Here is a 12,420-nt window from a genome sequence, read left to right as displayed (position 1 = left end):
ACTTCAGCCAGGTAACTGCAGTCCTGGAGCATTAATATCCCAACTGCCCTTGAGGGGCAGGTCCACTGAACAACATTGCCCCCTGGGCCAGAGCCCCACCATGTGCAGACCAGGTGTAGCATTTAAGGCCATAGTCAGTGGAAGTCTCTGGAGATGTAACACACACAGGGAAGGGGCAGGACAAGATGAGATTCTTAGAGCACCTCTAGAATCAGTTGGCCTTGCATCTCAGCTTTGCCCTAGGTCTCCATGTACATCTCAGGCTCCTTCCTTTCCCAACAGGTCTCCAGACAGGCACCTGGGAGGGAGAACTGCCCTCTAACCTCTCCCCATTGTGTTCCAGAGTGACCGTAGAAGATGTCGAACCAGAGTACTGGTGACACCAAGCCCCCATGTTTACCCCGGAATGGATTGGTGAAGATCCCCAACCAGCCCAATGGACTTGGCTCTGCCAGCATCACCAAAGGGACACCAGCAGTGAAAAACCGGCTGTGCCAGCCTTCTTCCATGCCTGCTATCATCAGCCCAGCCTTATCCAATCACAGTGACCTTCCTATACCCAGTCTGGCATCACCACTGTCCTTGGCAACTCTGGCAGGGGTGCCATCCCCTTCCAGCACCTCCATGGTGGGACTGAACTTGAGTGAGGCCTCCCCGACAAATGAGCACCCTTCCCCAGAGAGGCACCCTGGCTCCCCCACAGAAAGGCAGCTTGCTGTGGATGAGAAGATCCTCAACCGCTTGTTCTGGTACTTTTCAGCCTGTGAGAAATGTGTCCTGGCCCAGGTGTGTAAGGTGTGGAGGCGGGTCCTGTACCAGTCCAAGTTCTGGGTAGGCCTGACACCAGTGCTGCACACCAAAGAGCTCTACAACACCCTACCCAGCAGTGAGAAGGAGTTTGTTAACCTCCAGGGCTTTGCTGTACGGGGCTTTGACAGCTTTTGTTTGGTGGGGGTCTCGGACCTGGACATTTGTGAGTTCATTGACAACTACCCCCTGTCCAAGAAAGGGGTGAAGTCCATGAGCCTTAAGAGATCGACCATCACGGACGCAGGGCTTGAGGTAGGTCTCCTGCCCCCAGTCTGGCAACCGGGAACCACCGAGATGCGGCTGAGTGATGGAAGACTCCTGTTCACTGCAGTCCAGCTCCCGGGAGCAAGGCAGGGTTCTTCCTGGTCACATGTTTTCTAGCCTTCTCTCCAGTCTGGTTTGAAATGTCTCAAATGATGGTACTCCCAGCACTTCCTGGGAAGCCTTTTCCACAGCCCCATAGAACTCACTTAATTTGCCATTGCTGAATTCCATTACATTATTCCTTATGACCCCGAAACAATCCTGCCTCTCTTTGGGGTCTGAATTCCATCCAATCTCTCTCTCTAGTGAGCCATGCCTGCTATTTCTGGGTCAATCACACCACAGCTGGACTGTTATTAGAGAAGTAGCACCTCAGGTCCCAATTGTGAGCAGGGCCCGATTGTGGTAGGTGCTGTATAGACACACCGTAACTGCCCCAAAGATCTCAGAGTCTCAGGCAAGAGACAGGAAGGAAGTGTTGTTATGTCCATTGTTACGTATGGGCAGCTGAGGCCCAGAGGGATTTTAAGTGAATTGTCCAAGATCACACAGGAAGGTTGTGGTAGAGCAAGGAATTGAATCCACTAGACCTAAGGTTTAGGCCAGTGCCTTAGCCACAAGATCAGCCTAACTCCTCTCTGATTGCTGGTGTGAGCCTCTGCCTAAGTGCCCAGACTCTCACTTGCCATAGTGCAGTGCAGTGCAAGAGAAAACACACTCCTTTAATTCTGTAGCCACAGTCCAGAGAGAATGCTTTGTATCCAAATATATTGGCTACAAATTCCCATGATTCCTCCCTTCCCTGGGAGGCTGGGAGCTAGTTAAACAGATCTGTGTCAGCTAAACAGATTGCTTCCTTCTGACACCCCCATAGTTCCACCTCACTATCTTCCCTCAGAGTTGGAAGACAGTATCTCCCCATTTAACATCCTCTCACTTAACGTTGTTTCGATCTTACAGCCCTGCTCAATTACAGAACATGCTCCATTTACAGTTGTGCAATGCTTTGCTATAACATTATTTGGCTGCCTGCTTTGTCCACAGCTGGCAGCCCCCACATCAGCTCTCCTATACCCCCCCCCCCACACAGTGCCTCCTGCCCTCCAGCAGACCCCACGGATCAGCGCCTTCCTCCTCCTCCCCCCACCTCCTGCCCATGGCAATCAGCTGGCTTGCAGTGTTCAGGAGGCAGAGGAGGGAGGGAGAGCCTGCTTGCTGGGTTTGCACTCCTCCCCCCTCCTGCCTCCTGAACTCTGCAAGCCAACTGATTGTCTTGGGCAGGAGGCAGGGGAGAGAGGGGGGAGGAGCGAGGACGTGGCATGCAGAGTAAGGGGGGGAGAAGAGGCATGTTAAAGGTGGGGGCTTGGGGGAAGGGGTGGTGTGTGCGGGCCAAGGGTTGAGCCCCCCCATCCTTGGTGCTTGCAGAATAGAGGAAGCTACCACCGCTGCTACGCAACATGCTTTTCCTAGCCTATAGCACCTTCAGCCTCCTTGCCTGCCTCATTGTCTCCAGTGCCAGTGGGCTGTGCCTGTGTGGGGTAAGGCGGGGGCACCTCCCAACTATAGTACTGTACTATATGGCAAAAAAAAATTTCTCTGGAACCTAACCCTTCCCATTTACATTCATTCTTATGGGGAAATTGGATTCACTTATCATTTTACTTAAAGTCGCATTTTTCAAGAACATAACCACAACGTTAAGTGACAAGTATCAGAGGGGTCGCCGTGTTAGTCTGGATCTGTAAAAAGCAACAAAGAGTCCTATGGCACCTTTTAGACTAACAGACGTATTGGAGCATAAGCTTTCGTGGGTGAATACCCACTTCGTCAGATGCATGTCAGATGCAATATTAAGTGAGGAGTTACTGTACTAGATTCACTGCCCCTTGCTGGTACCTGAAGGAGTGAGCACCTGAGGTTTGGGATCAAGCTGAGAAAGCCTGCATGGTATTACATAACACTCATCCCCTAGCAACTGAGTCAGCCTGAGTGGATCATTATGGACAGGGCACAGTCTCATCACTCAGTCTCTGTACTCAGCAGCACTTTTGCATTATGGAGGTGAGCAAGGCCCCCATGCTGAGCTCCCCTCATTCTCCCCAGGGGGCAGGACTCAACAGTTCTGGGACTCACTTCTGTTTTTTTGCTTATCTTCCTGAAAGCTAATGCTTCAGGGTTTTAGCCAGGCACCTGCAGGGGTGAGGAAGGATTTTTTTCCCTTCCAATGTATGCTGAGGTGGGGAGTTGATCTTCCTCAGAAGAATCATTGATGGCCACAGCTGGCGATGGGACACTGAGTTGGGTGGCAGGGCTTTGAGATGGCACCAAGAATTATTTCACTCAGGTGTGTGGCTGGCTGGTTCTTGTGCATGTGCTCAAGGTCTAGCTGATCACCTTGTATGTGCTTGGGAAGGAATTTCCCACAGGTCAGACTGGCAGTGCCTTCCTCTGGCTTGCCTTCCTTTGCAGCATGTGGATGAAGGTCACTTTCTAAGATTATCTGGGTGCATCTCACTTAATCATTTCTCTGCCATTCCATTTGCCTTGGGCATTAGTACACATCAGTCCCTCCTTTTCTCTGCCTGTGACACATATTCCTTTAGTCTCCCACGGGCTGTAATCCTTTGGGCTGAGTTCAATTGTTGGGTTTAGTGTGCAAGTGCTAGGTGATGTCAGTGGACTTATGGACAGGAGGTCAGATTGTCACGAGATGGTCTGGTGGTTTCTTCTGGCCTTAAATTCTATGATTCCCCATCTTCTCCTCCACTTCCTTGCCGCAGTCCAAGCAAAATCTGTCCCCGGGCACAAACCTTTGATAGGGCAGAATAAAAGCCCTTTACTCCATTGCCCTTTACAACAATCTGGCCATAATAATATTGCTACCTAGCTTTTCTGTAGGACTTTTCATCCACAGATCCCACAGCATTGTACAAAGGAGGCAAGTATTATTCTCCCCATTTTATACATGGGGAAACTGAGACACAGAAAGGTTAAGTGACTTGCCCAGGGTTCATCCAAAAGGCCAGGGGCTGACTTGGGAATAGAACCCAGGTCTCTAGAGTCTTAGACCAATACCTGCACTACTGGACCAACTTTTCAGTACCACCAGGATTGTTGTGTCTTTTCCTCTTTACACAACAAGAATAATACAAAGCAATCAAGATACACAAGCATGCCAGGCCTGACTATGTCCATCCTGCTGCTCTAGCTGGTTTCCGGTGCCATCTAAAATGGAAAGCACAGTGAGTGCCACAAGAAGGCTCACAACTATTTAAAGGGATGCTAACATCTTCCTATACACTGCTATTACACACACAGGAAAGGTGTAGTTACATTTCCAAGGCTAGCCTTAACTCAGCCCCATATTTCCCCTGCCCTTCCAGCGAGGAGACTCCTCATCAATGCTCCATAAGCAGGAAGTCCACCCTGCTGTATGTATCCATTCCACCAGAGCCTTCCATAGCTGTGTGCTGATAAAGCCCATTCCCAGTCTTCCAGCCTTCATCAGCTACAGGGCAGGGAATCTCTGCCACCCATCAGGAGTATTTCAGAGCACTTGGAAAGTGAGTGCCATCGCCATGCTGGAAAGAATCCCCCAGATTTGTAAGTTGGTATTCCTTAGTGCCAGGGTGGCTGCTGCCAGAGCAGTGTGCAGGCCCCAGGCAGAGGAAGGGGAGATGCTTTGGCTGCATCCTGGCTCCCTAAGCCTACATCATGTGACTTGGTGACTAACCCAAAGGGAGGGGATACAGAAAGAAGGTGGACATTAAAATGACATCTTGCTGGAAGTCCCAAGAAGGGCTTCCCCTTCCCTCCCTCCCTCAGACACATGGGATTGGCTGCAGAGCAGAGATAGTGGGCCAGATGGGGCAGGGTGTGACCACTGGGATACATGGTAAGGTCAAGGTGTGACAAGGCTTCACATCTGGTCTGTAGCAGGCTGGAGAGAGATGATCCTGGTCAGAATGTAGTGTCTGGATGGGGATGGTGGAGAGCTAGAGACCACAGGGGAAATGTGAATGAAGAGGACTGTGATGTCTAGGTGGAGTGTGGGCAGGGACCCAGGAGCAGAGTTAATGTTATGTTGGAGGCTCAGCTGTGTACATCAAGCATTTGTGTTTTACGTGTTGTTTTGAAGGCAATACATTCCTGACCGTGTCTGTGCCTTAACAGAGACCTTTAGTCTGGGGCAGTGGTTCTCAACTTATTACACATTGTGGGCGGCATATGTGGCTCACAATATGTTACCTGGGCCACAGAGGCTGGGTGGTAGGGCAGCAGCAGGCTGCCTGCTCTGGACCCCTGCTACATGGCTGCCCTGGACTCCAGAGGTTGCAGGGTCCAGGTGGCTGTCCCAGATCCCATGGGGTGGACCAGCTCCCTGACCCTGGACCTCTGCCACATGAGGTGGGCTGGACCCCCATCCTGGAACCCTACTACACAGCTGCCCCAGACTCTCCAGCGGAGCTTAGGTCTCAAGGATTTCACAGGGATCAGAACCCAGAACTGCTGGCAGGGTCCATTGTGAATCTGCTGTTCCTAATGTCTCCAGCAGAGCAGAGGCTCTGAGAGAGGGTAGCCCCCTGAGTCCTGGGGGAAATATTTGCATTGGTTCAGTGGGGCTCATTTACACTCAGTTTCACTGTATGTCTGAGACCATGTGAGCCATTTTGATGGAAAAGGACACATAACATGGCAGGCCTGGCTCCATGGCCAGACGGCAGGTGATGCAGGAATTGATCATGGAAGGATGGCGGAAGGGAAGAAGGTGGGCTGGAGACTAATCAAGGAGAAGCTAGCTAGAAGCTAGGGAGACATCTTCACATTGCAGCATATAACTGAGATTCAGAGGCCACTCAGGAGAAATCTTATACTTGAGGCCTTCAGCCAGTCACCTGCAGGGCTCAGAAAGGATTTGTAGCTTGATGAACAATTGTCCAGGTGTGTTCTGGGTTTTGGGGAGTGTCTGTTTGTTTTTTTCCTTCCTCTGAAGCAGCAGGGATTGGCCACAGGCGGAGATGGGACAGCCATGTGGCTTGGAAGGGTGCTCTGAGGTGGTACAGAAAATTGTCTCTCTTGGAGGCTGTCTGGTGTATCTCACTCACATTCTCAGGGTTGGGGTCAGGAAGGAATTTTCTCACTTGGGGGTTTTCACCTTCCTCTGCAGCATGGGACATGTGTCGCTTTCTAGTATCATCCAGGCATATCAGACCTAATCAGTTCCCTGCCATTACTAGGGCCTTGAGCACTGGTGCACCTGTGGCATACAGTAGTTTAGTCTCCTAAGAATTGAAAAACTTTAGTCTAACCCCAATTATTGTTCTGAACAATGGGTAGAATGTAGTAACCTGTGAAGTATGGGAGGTCAGGCTTGATGATGTTATGATCCCTCTGGCCTTAAACTCAATGAATCTATGAAGTGTGGCAGAGGGATTTCCCAGGGCCCATACGCTTGACAGCATGTCTCTTGGCAGGTTATGCTGGAGCAGATGCAGGGCGTGGTGCGCCTGGAGCTCTCTGGCTGTAATGACTTCACAGAAGCCGGCCTGTGGTCAAGCCTGAATGCTCGCATCACCTCCTTGAGCGTCAGCGACTGCATCAATGTGGCTGACGATGCCATAGCTGCCATCTCCCAGCTGCTGCCCAACCTGACTGAGCTCAATCTGCAGGCCTACCATGTGACAGACACGGCCTTGGCCTACTTCACTGCCAAGCAGGGCTACACCACCCACACCCTGCGCCTCAGCTCCTGCTGGGAGATCACCAACCATGGAGTGGTCAACATGGTGCACAGCCTGCCCAACCTGAGTGTGCTGAGCCTCTCTGGCTGTTCCAAGGTGACTGATGATGGGGTGGAGCTCGTGGCTGAGAACCTGCGGAAGCTGAGGAGCTTGGACCTGTCATGGTGCCCTCGGATCACTGACATGGCCCTGGAGTATATCGCCTGTGACCTGCATAAACTGGAGGAGCTCGTGCTTGACAGGTAGGTGGGTAACTAAACCCTCTGCAGGATCCATCCAGGGAGGGGGTATGTGGGAGCTTTGATAACCCCTAGTGTGGCGAGCTGAGACAGGAGCATCTGGGAGTACAGCTAGCATTGCTCACTGTTGTTCCCTGCTGTGAGAGGCTGGGATTAGAATAGCAGTTAGCTCCTCTATAGCACCCCCTTCTGGGAGAAGTGAGGACAATACTACTCAAGATCCTGCTCCATTCCCTACAGCACCTCCTCATGGGAGAGGCTGGGGCTGGAGTGGCACTGCTGAGCAGCAAGAATTGTTGGGAGAAATTGCCAAACAACAGCTTGTGACTTTCCCTTCTGGTGTTATCTGGACTGGTGATCTGCTATACTCGACTCAGATGGGTTGGGCATAGAGCCTGAACTTCAAGCCCATGTCTAAGGGGTGTCGGTGACATTCCCCTGGTGTTATCTGGACCAGTGAACTGATGGGTCTCTCCAGTCCTTGACTCTGGGAGCCAGTCTTACGCTGCTGTGCTGTGAGAACCCCCCCACTCCTGGGCTGTTCATACACAGCCTCTGGCATGTAAAGCTGCTTCTTGGATTGTGCATTTGAATGACACTAGCCAATATCTCTGGACCCAGACACAACCCTAAGAACCTCAGTCTTGCAGTGTCCAGTTATGCCCGCTAAACACTGCAAGCTTTTATGAGTCTGTCAATTTAACAAAGAAATTTATGTATGTACCAGGCTTGTTATCCCAAGGGGTGTCTGACATGCTTCAAATCAAACACACTTCTTCAGGTAGAATAAACAAATAGATGAACTACAAAGATAGCTTTTAAGTGATTATAAGTCCAACCATAACAAGTCAGATTTGGTCAAATGAAATACTAGCAAAATGCATTCTAAGCTGATTTTAACACTATTCGTGCCCTTACAAACTTAGATGCTTCTCACCACAGGCTGGCTGGTTGCTCTTCAGCCAGGCTCTCCCCTTTGATCAGCGCTTCAGTCACTTGGTGTGGTGTCTGTAGATGGAGGTGGAAGAGAGAGAAAGAGCAAAACAACAAATATCTCTCCCTTTTATCATGTCCTTTCTTCCCTCTTGGCTTTGTACCCCCCTACAGAGTCAGGTGAGCATTCTCATAGTAGTCCCAAACTGACCAAAGGAAGCGGGGTGACTCACCTGAGAGTCCAACAGATCCTTTTTTGTTGCCTAGGCCAGTGTCTTTTGTTCTGTGAGGCTGGACTGGGTTTGTCCCTTACATGCCATGATGAGGTATGAATTGCCCTTCTGCTTCTGGAGAATTTTTGCCTGAGCTTGCTTTAAGCCATGAGGACATATTTTCAGCCTCAAATATATACATGAAATTACAACCTATACATTAGAAGCAAGAGGAAGACCAAGGACAGGGTAGGCCCATTGCTCAGTGAGTAGGGAGAAACAGTACCAGGAAACTTGGAAATGGCAGAGTGCTTAATGACTTCTTTGTTTCGGTCTTCACCAAGAAGTCTGAAGGAATGCCTAACATAGTGAATGCTAATGGGAAGAGGGTAGGTTTAGAAGATAAAATTAAAAAAGAACTAGTTAAAAATCACTTAGAAAAGTTAGATGCCTGCAAGTCACCAGGGCCTGATGAAATGCATCCTAGAATACTCAAGGAGATAATAGAGGAGGTATCTGAGCCTCTAGCTATGTTTGGAAAATCATGGGAGACAGGAGAGATTCCAGAAGACTGGAAAAGGGCAAATATAGTGCCTATAAAAGGGAAATTAAAATAGCCTGGGAAACTACAGACCAGTTAGTTTAACTTCTGTGCCAGGGAAGATAATGGAGCAAGTAATTAAGGAAATCATCTGCAAACACTTGGAAGGTGGTAAGGTGATAGGGAATAGCCAGCCTGGATTTGTAAAGAACAAATCGAACAAATCATGTCAAACCAATCTGATAGCTTTCTTTGACAGGATAGAGAGGGGGGGGGGGGGGGGGGGGGGGGGGGGGTTGGGGGGGGGGGGGGGGGGGCGGGGGTGCCTTATGGCTAAGGAGAAGCAGTGGATGTGGTATCTAGACTTTAGTTGAGGCATTGTACGGTCTCGCATGATATTCTTATCAATAAACTAGGCAAATACAACTTAGATGGGGCTACTATAAGGTGGGTGCATAACTGGCTGGATAACCATACCATGGTTCCCATCCTGACTGAAAGGTATAACAAGTGGGTTCCACAGGGGTCTGTTTGGGACTGTCGGTTCAATATCCTCATCAATGACTTAGGCGTACGTTCTACACTACGGGCATTTTCCGATTTTACATAAAACCGGTTTTGTAAAACAGATTTATAAAGTCAAGTTGCACGCCGGCCACACTAAGCACAATTAATTCCGTGGTCTGTGCCTGCATGGTCGAGGCTAGCGTCGATTTTCTGGAGTGTTGCACTGTTGGCGTAGCTATCGAGCTTATCCCAAGTTCCCGCAGTCTCCCCTGCCCTTGGAATTCTGGGTTGAGATCCCAGGCCTGGTTGGGCAAAAAATCATTGTCGTGGGTGGTTCTGGGTAAATGTTCGTTCAGTCATCCTTCCTCCGGGAAAGCACAGCAGAAATCATTCACGCCATTTCCCTGGATTGCCCTGCAGACGCCCATAGCATTGGCAACCATGGAGCCCGTTCAGCTTTTTTACTGTCACCGTATGTGTATGGATGCCGCTGACAGAGGTGATACTGCAACGCTACAAGCAGCTCCATTTTGCCTTGCATGACAGCAGAGATGCGTATCAAGTCATTCTGTTACTGTCTGCTGCCACCATTGTAAATTGATGATGAGATGATGCGTTATCTGTCATTCTGTACTGTCTGCTTACTGTCAATCGGTGCCCCGGTTGAGGTTGGCTGGGGTGCAAGACAAGGAATGCGAATGATCCCTGAGTCAATCTGTTCTTTATATACTAAAAATATCCATCCTGCCTAGGAATATGCCAAGTGTACAGAGAATCAGGACCACAAGCTGCCTCTGTGCAAGTCCTGCAGATAATCGATGAGCGCATGCCAATTCTAGAGGGTGTCCTGCAACAACCCACCCAGATTCTCCCTCTCCCAAACCTCCGGGCTCACTTGGCAATTCCCCCCCCGCCCCCCCCCCCATTGTTTGATTGATGAGTAATAAACAGCCGAAATAAAAACACTACTGTTACTGAATAAAATAGGAAGCAGCCTCCAGCCTCCATATGATATCCAGCAGACATTAAATGGCTTGGGAGAGAGCCAGCATCCCCTTGCTATTACGCAGGCAGTAAGGAATCTTCTTACACATAAAGGGAGGGCGAATGGATCACCCCTTCTATGATGAATACGTTACCACTGCTCGTACCACTACTGGGAAGACCAGGAATCATTCCTATTTTACCCAGCCACACCAACCCACCCCCAGCCAGCCAGCAGCACTCACAGATGATTGAGTACAATACAATCATTTACCATCTGCCACCGGAAGGAAGGAGCAGATACTCTCTTCACTGCCCAGCATCCCAGTCTACCATGCAGCATTCATAGCACATAGGTGACATCGAAAAAATCAAAATTTTTTTTCCTTTTCTTTCAGGGAGCGCAGCGTACATGCACAAGCTTATACCTAACCACCCCAGACACGTTACCCTAACAGGCATTGGAAGCTTCACCAAAGAATCAAAACTTTCTCCGATACGGCTGACTGTGGATAGCTGAGATGTCCTCAGTATCCCCTCCCTCCCATGACACCATTCATTTTGCTTTCCGTTTTACGCTGTCACGCCAGCCTCTGCTGTGGACTCTGGTATCATAGCCTGGAATTTTTTTAAATTGCTTTTGGCATTTCGTCTTCTTATGACTCTGATAGAATAGATTTGTCCCGCATACCCAGCACATCAGATGCCAGTATCTCCTATGTCAGCTGAACTCTTTTGATTTGAACTGCATCGCCACCCATGTACAGAGCCCATCCTGGGCAAACAGAAATAGAAACTCAAAAGTTCCGCGGGCTTTTCCTTCTACCTGGCACTGCATTGAGTTCGGATTGCTTCCAAGCGGTCACAATGCGTGCCGTGGATACCGCTCCGTAGGCCAATACCATCGAGTTGCGGCCACACTAGATCCATATAGTAAACCGGATTTTAGCCGCTACTCTCCATTGGAAGAACAGAAACTGCTTAAAGAGCCCTTATATCAATATAAAGGCCTCGTTATGTGGACTACACGCGCGTTAAATTGGTTTACGCGTAAATCTTCTAATCCGCATAGTGATAGACCATGCCTTAGATTATTTGGCTAGAAACTATATTTAGTTGCAAGATGATACCAAACTGATGGCGATGAACTTGATTTGAGGATAAGTGTCATAATTTCAAAATATTCGGACAAATGGAGAATACGCTCTGAGGTTAAACAGGATGAAGTTAACAAACCAAATGCAAACGTGCTCCACTTTAGAAAGGAACAATCAGGTTCACAATATAGAATTGGGAAGAGACTTTCTCTTTAGGAAGGAGTAATTGGCGAAAGGGATCTAGGGGCAGAGTTAGATGGCAAAACCTAGCACTTTGACATTTGCGGTCTTTGTTAAAACGCTTCATACTCGTGCATTAGTACCTCAGACTTATTTCTCCATTTTGTCCTAGATCATTTTGCATCTGCAATGAAACGCCTATCCTCCAATCAGTGTGCAATCCTCGCTCCCAAGTTTTTGGTTTCTCCATCCTGCCAACACTTGCAAATTCAGCCTAGTTCCTGCTCTCTGGCCAAGTATCTAAGTTCGGCTGGGTCCTGTAGCCTTATGCGTCTTAAAAGCGGAGTTCTTTTCAGAGGGCAGCCGCTGTTATGAAACACTTTATTTTTAATTTCTGCATTTTTAAATGAAGCTTTCGTTACCTAAGATACTTTTTCCACAACAAACCTACTGAGAGGCTACCCTCTCCTCACATACACCCACTTCGTTCAGTATATATTATAGACTTTTAGAGGACCTCCTAAAAATGTTTTAAATGTATTACTGGCACGTTGAAACCTTAAATTACGAGCCTCGCAAACCTCGCAAGTATACTATTATCTGTGCACACGACTTGATTTAAGGTGCTCATTTAAAAAGCAGTTTTGTTTCACCCTCCAGCAAGCTTGTGGGAGACCGACCCCTGATCTTTGTAGGCGCCGGCTAAATCCGTTTATAGTGTACTCCACAAGGGTCTTTTAAAATTTATGAGTTCGAGACAGTTTTCTATAATTATAGGAGTGGCATTAGTTTGTGGTTGGGCTTAAAAAATTAGGGCCGCCAAAACTAATTTTCGATATTTTCTGGGTTAATTGGGGAGGGGGTGGCGGATGAGATGGTAGGAGTTGGGCCTTTCTAATCCGGCTTGGTACC

At 48.9% G+C, this 12,420-nt stretch overlaps 1 protein-coding gene across 1 annotated transcript in view; it reads left to right on the top strand.

Moving 5' to 3' along the window:
- FBXL16 (F-box and leucine rich repeat protein 16) overlaps positions 1-12,420 on the top strand; it is a 97,312-nt gene that overhangs the window by 63,993 nt on the left and 20,899 nt on the right. Inside the window, exons 2-3 of the mRNA XM_032774007.2 lie at positions 344-1,062; positions 6,549-7,057. Of these exons, the coding sequence (XP_032629898.1) occupies positions 358-1,062; positions 6,549-7,057 (1,214 nt within the window). The 5' untranslated portion in view covers positions 344-357. The remainder of the gene's footprint in view (positions 1-343; positions 1,063-6,548; positions 7,058-12,420) is intronic.

The sequence above is a fragment of the Chelonoidis abingdonii genome, chromosome 9, assembly GCF_003597395.2.
Source record: "Chelonoidis abingdonii isolate Lonesome George chromosome 9, CheloAbing_2.0, whole genome shotgun sequence".
NCBI lineage: Eukaryota > Metazoa > Chordata > Testudines > Testudinidae > Chelonoidis > Chelonoidis abingdonii.
The sequence above is the reverse complement of the archived record's forward strand: the minus strand, read 5'-3'. Positions and strand labels throughout refer to the sequence as shown.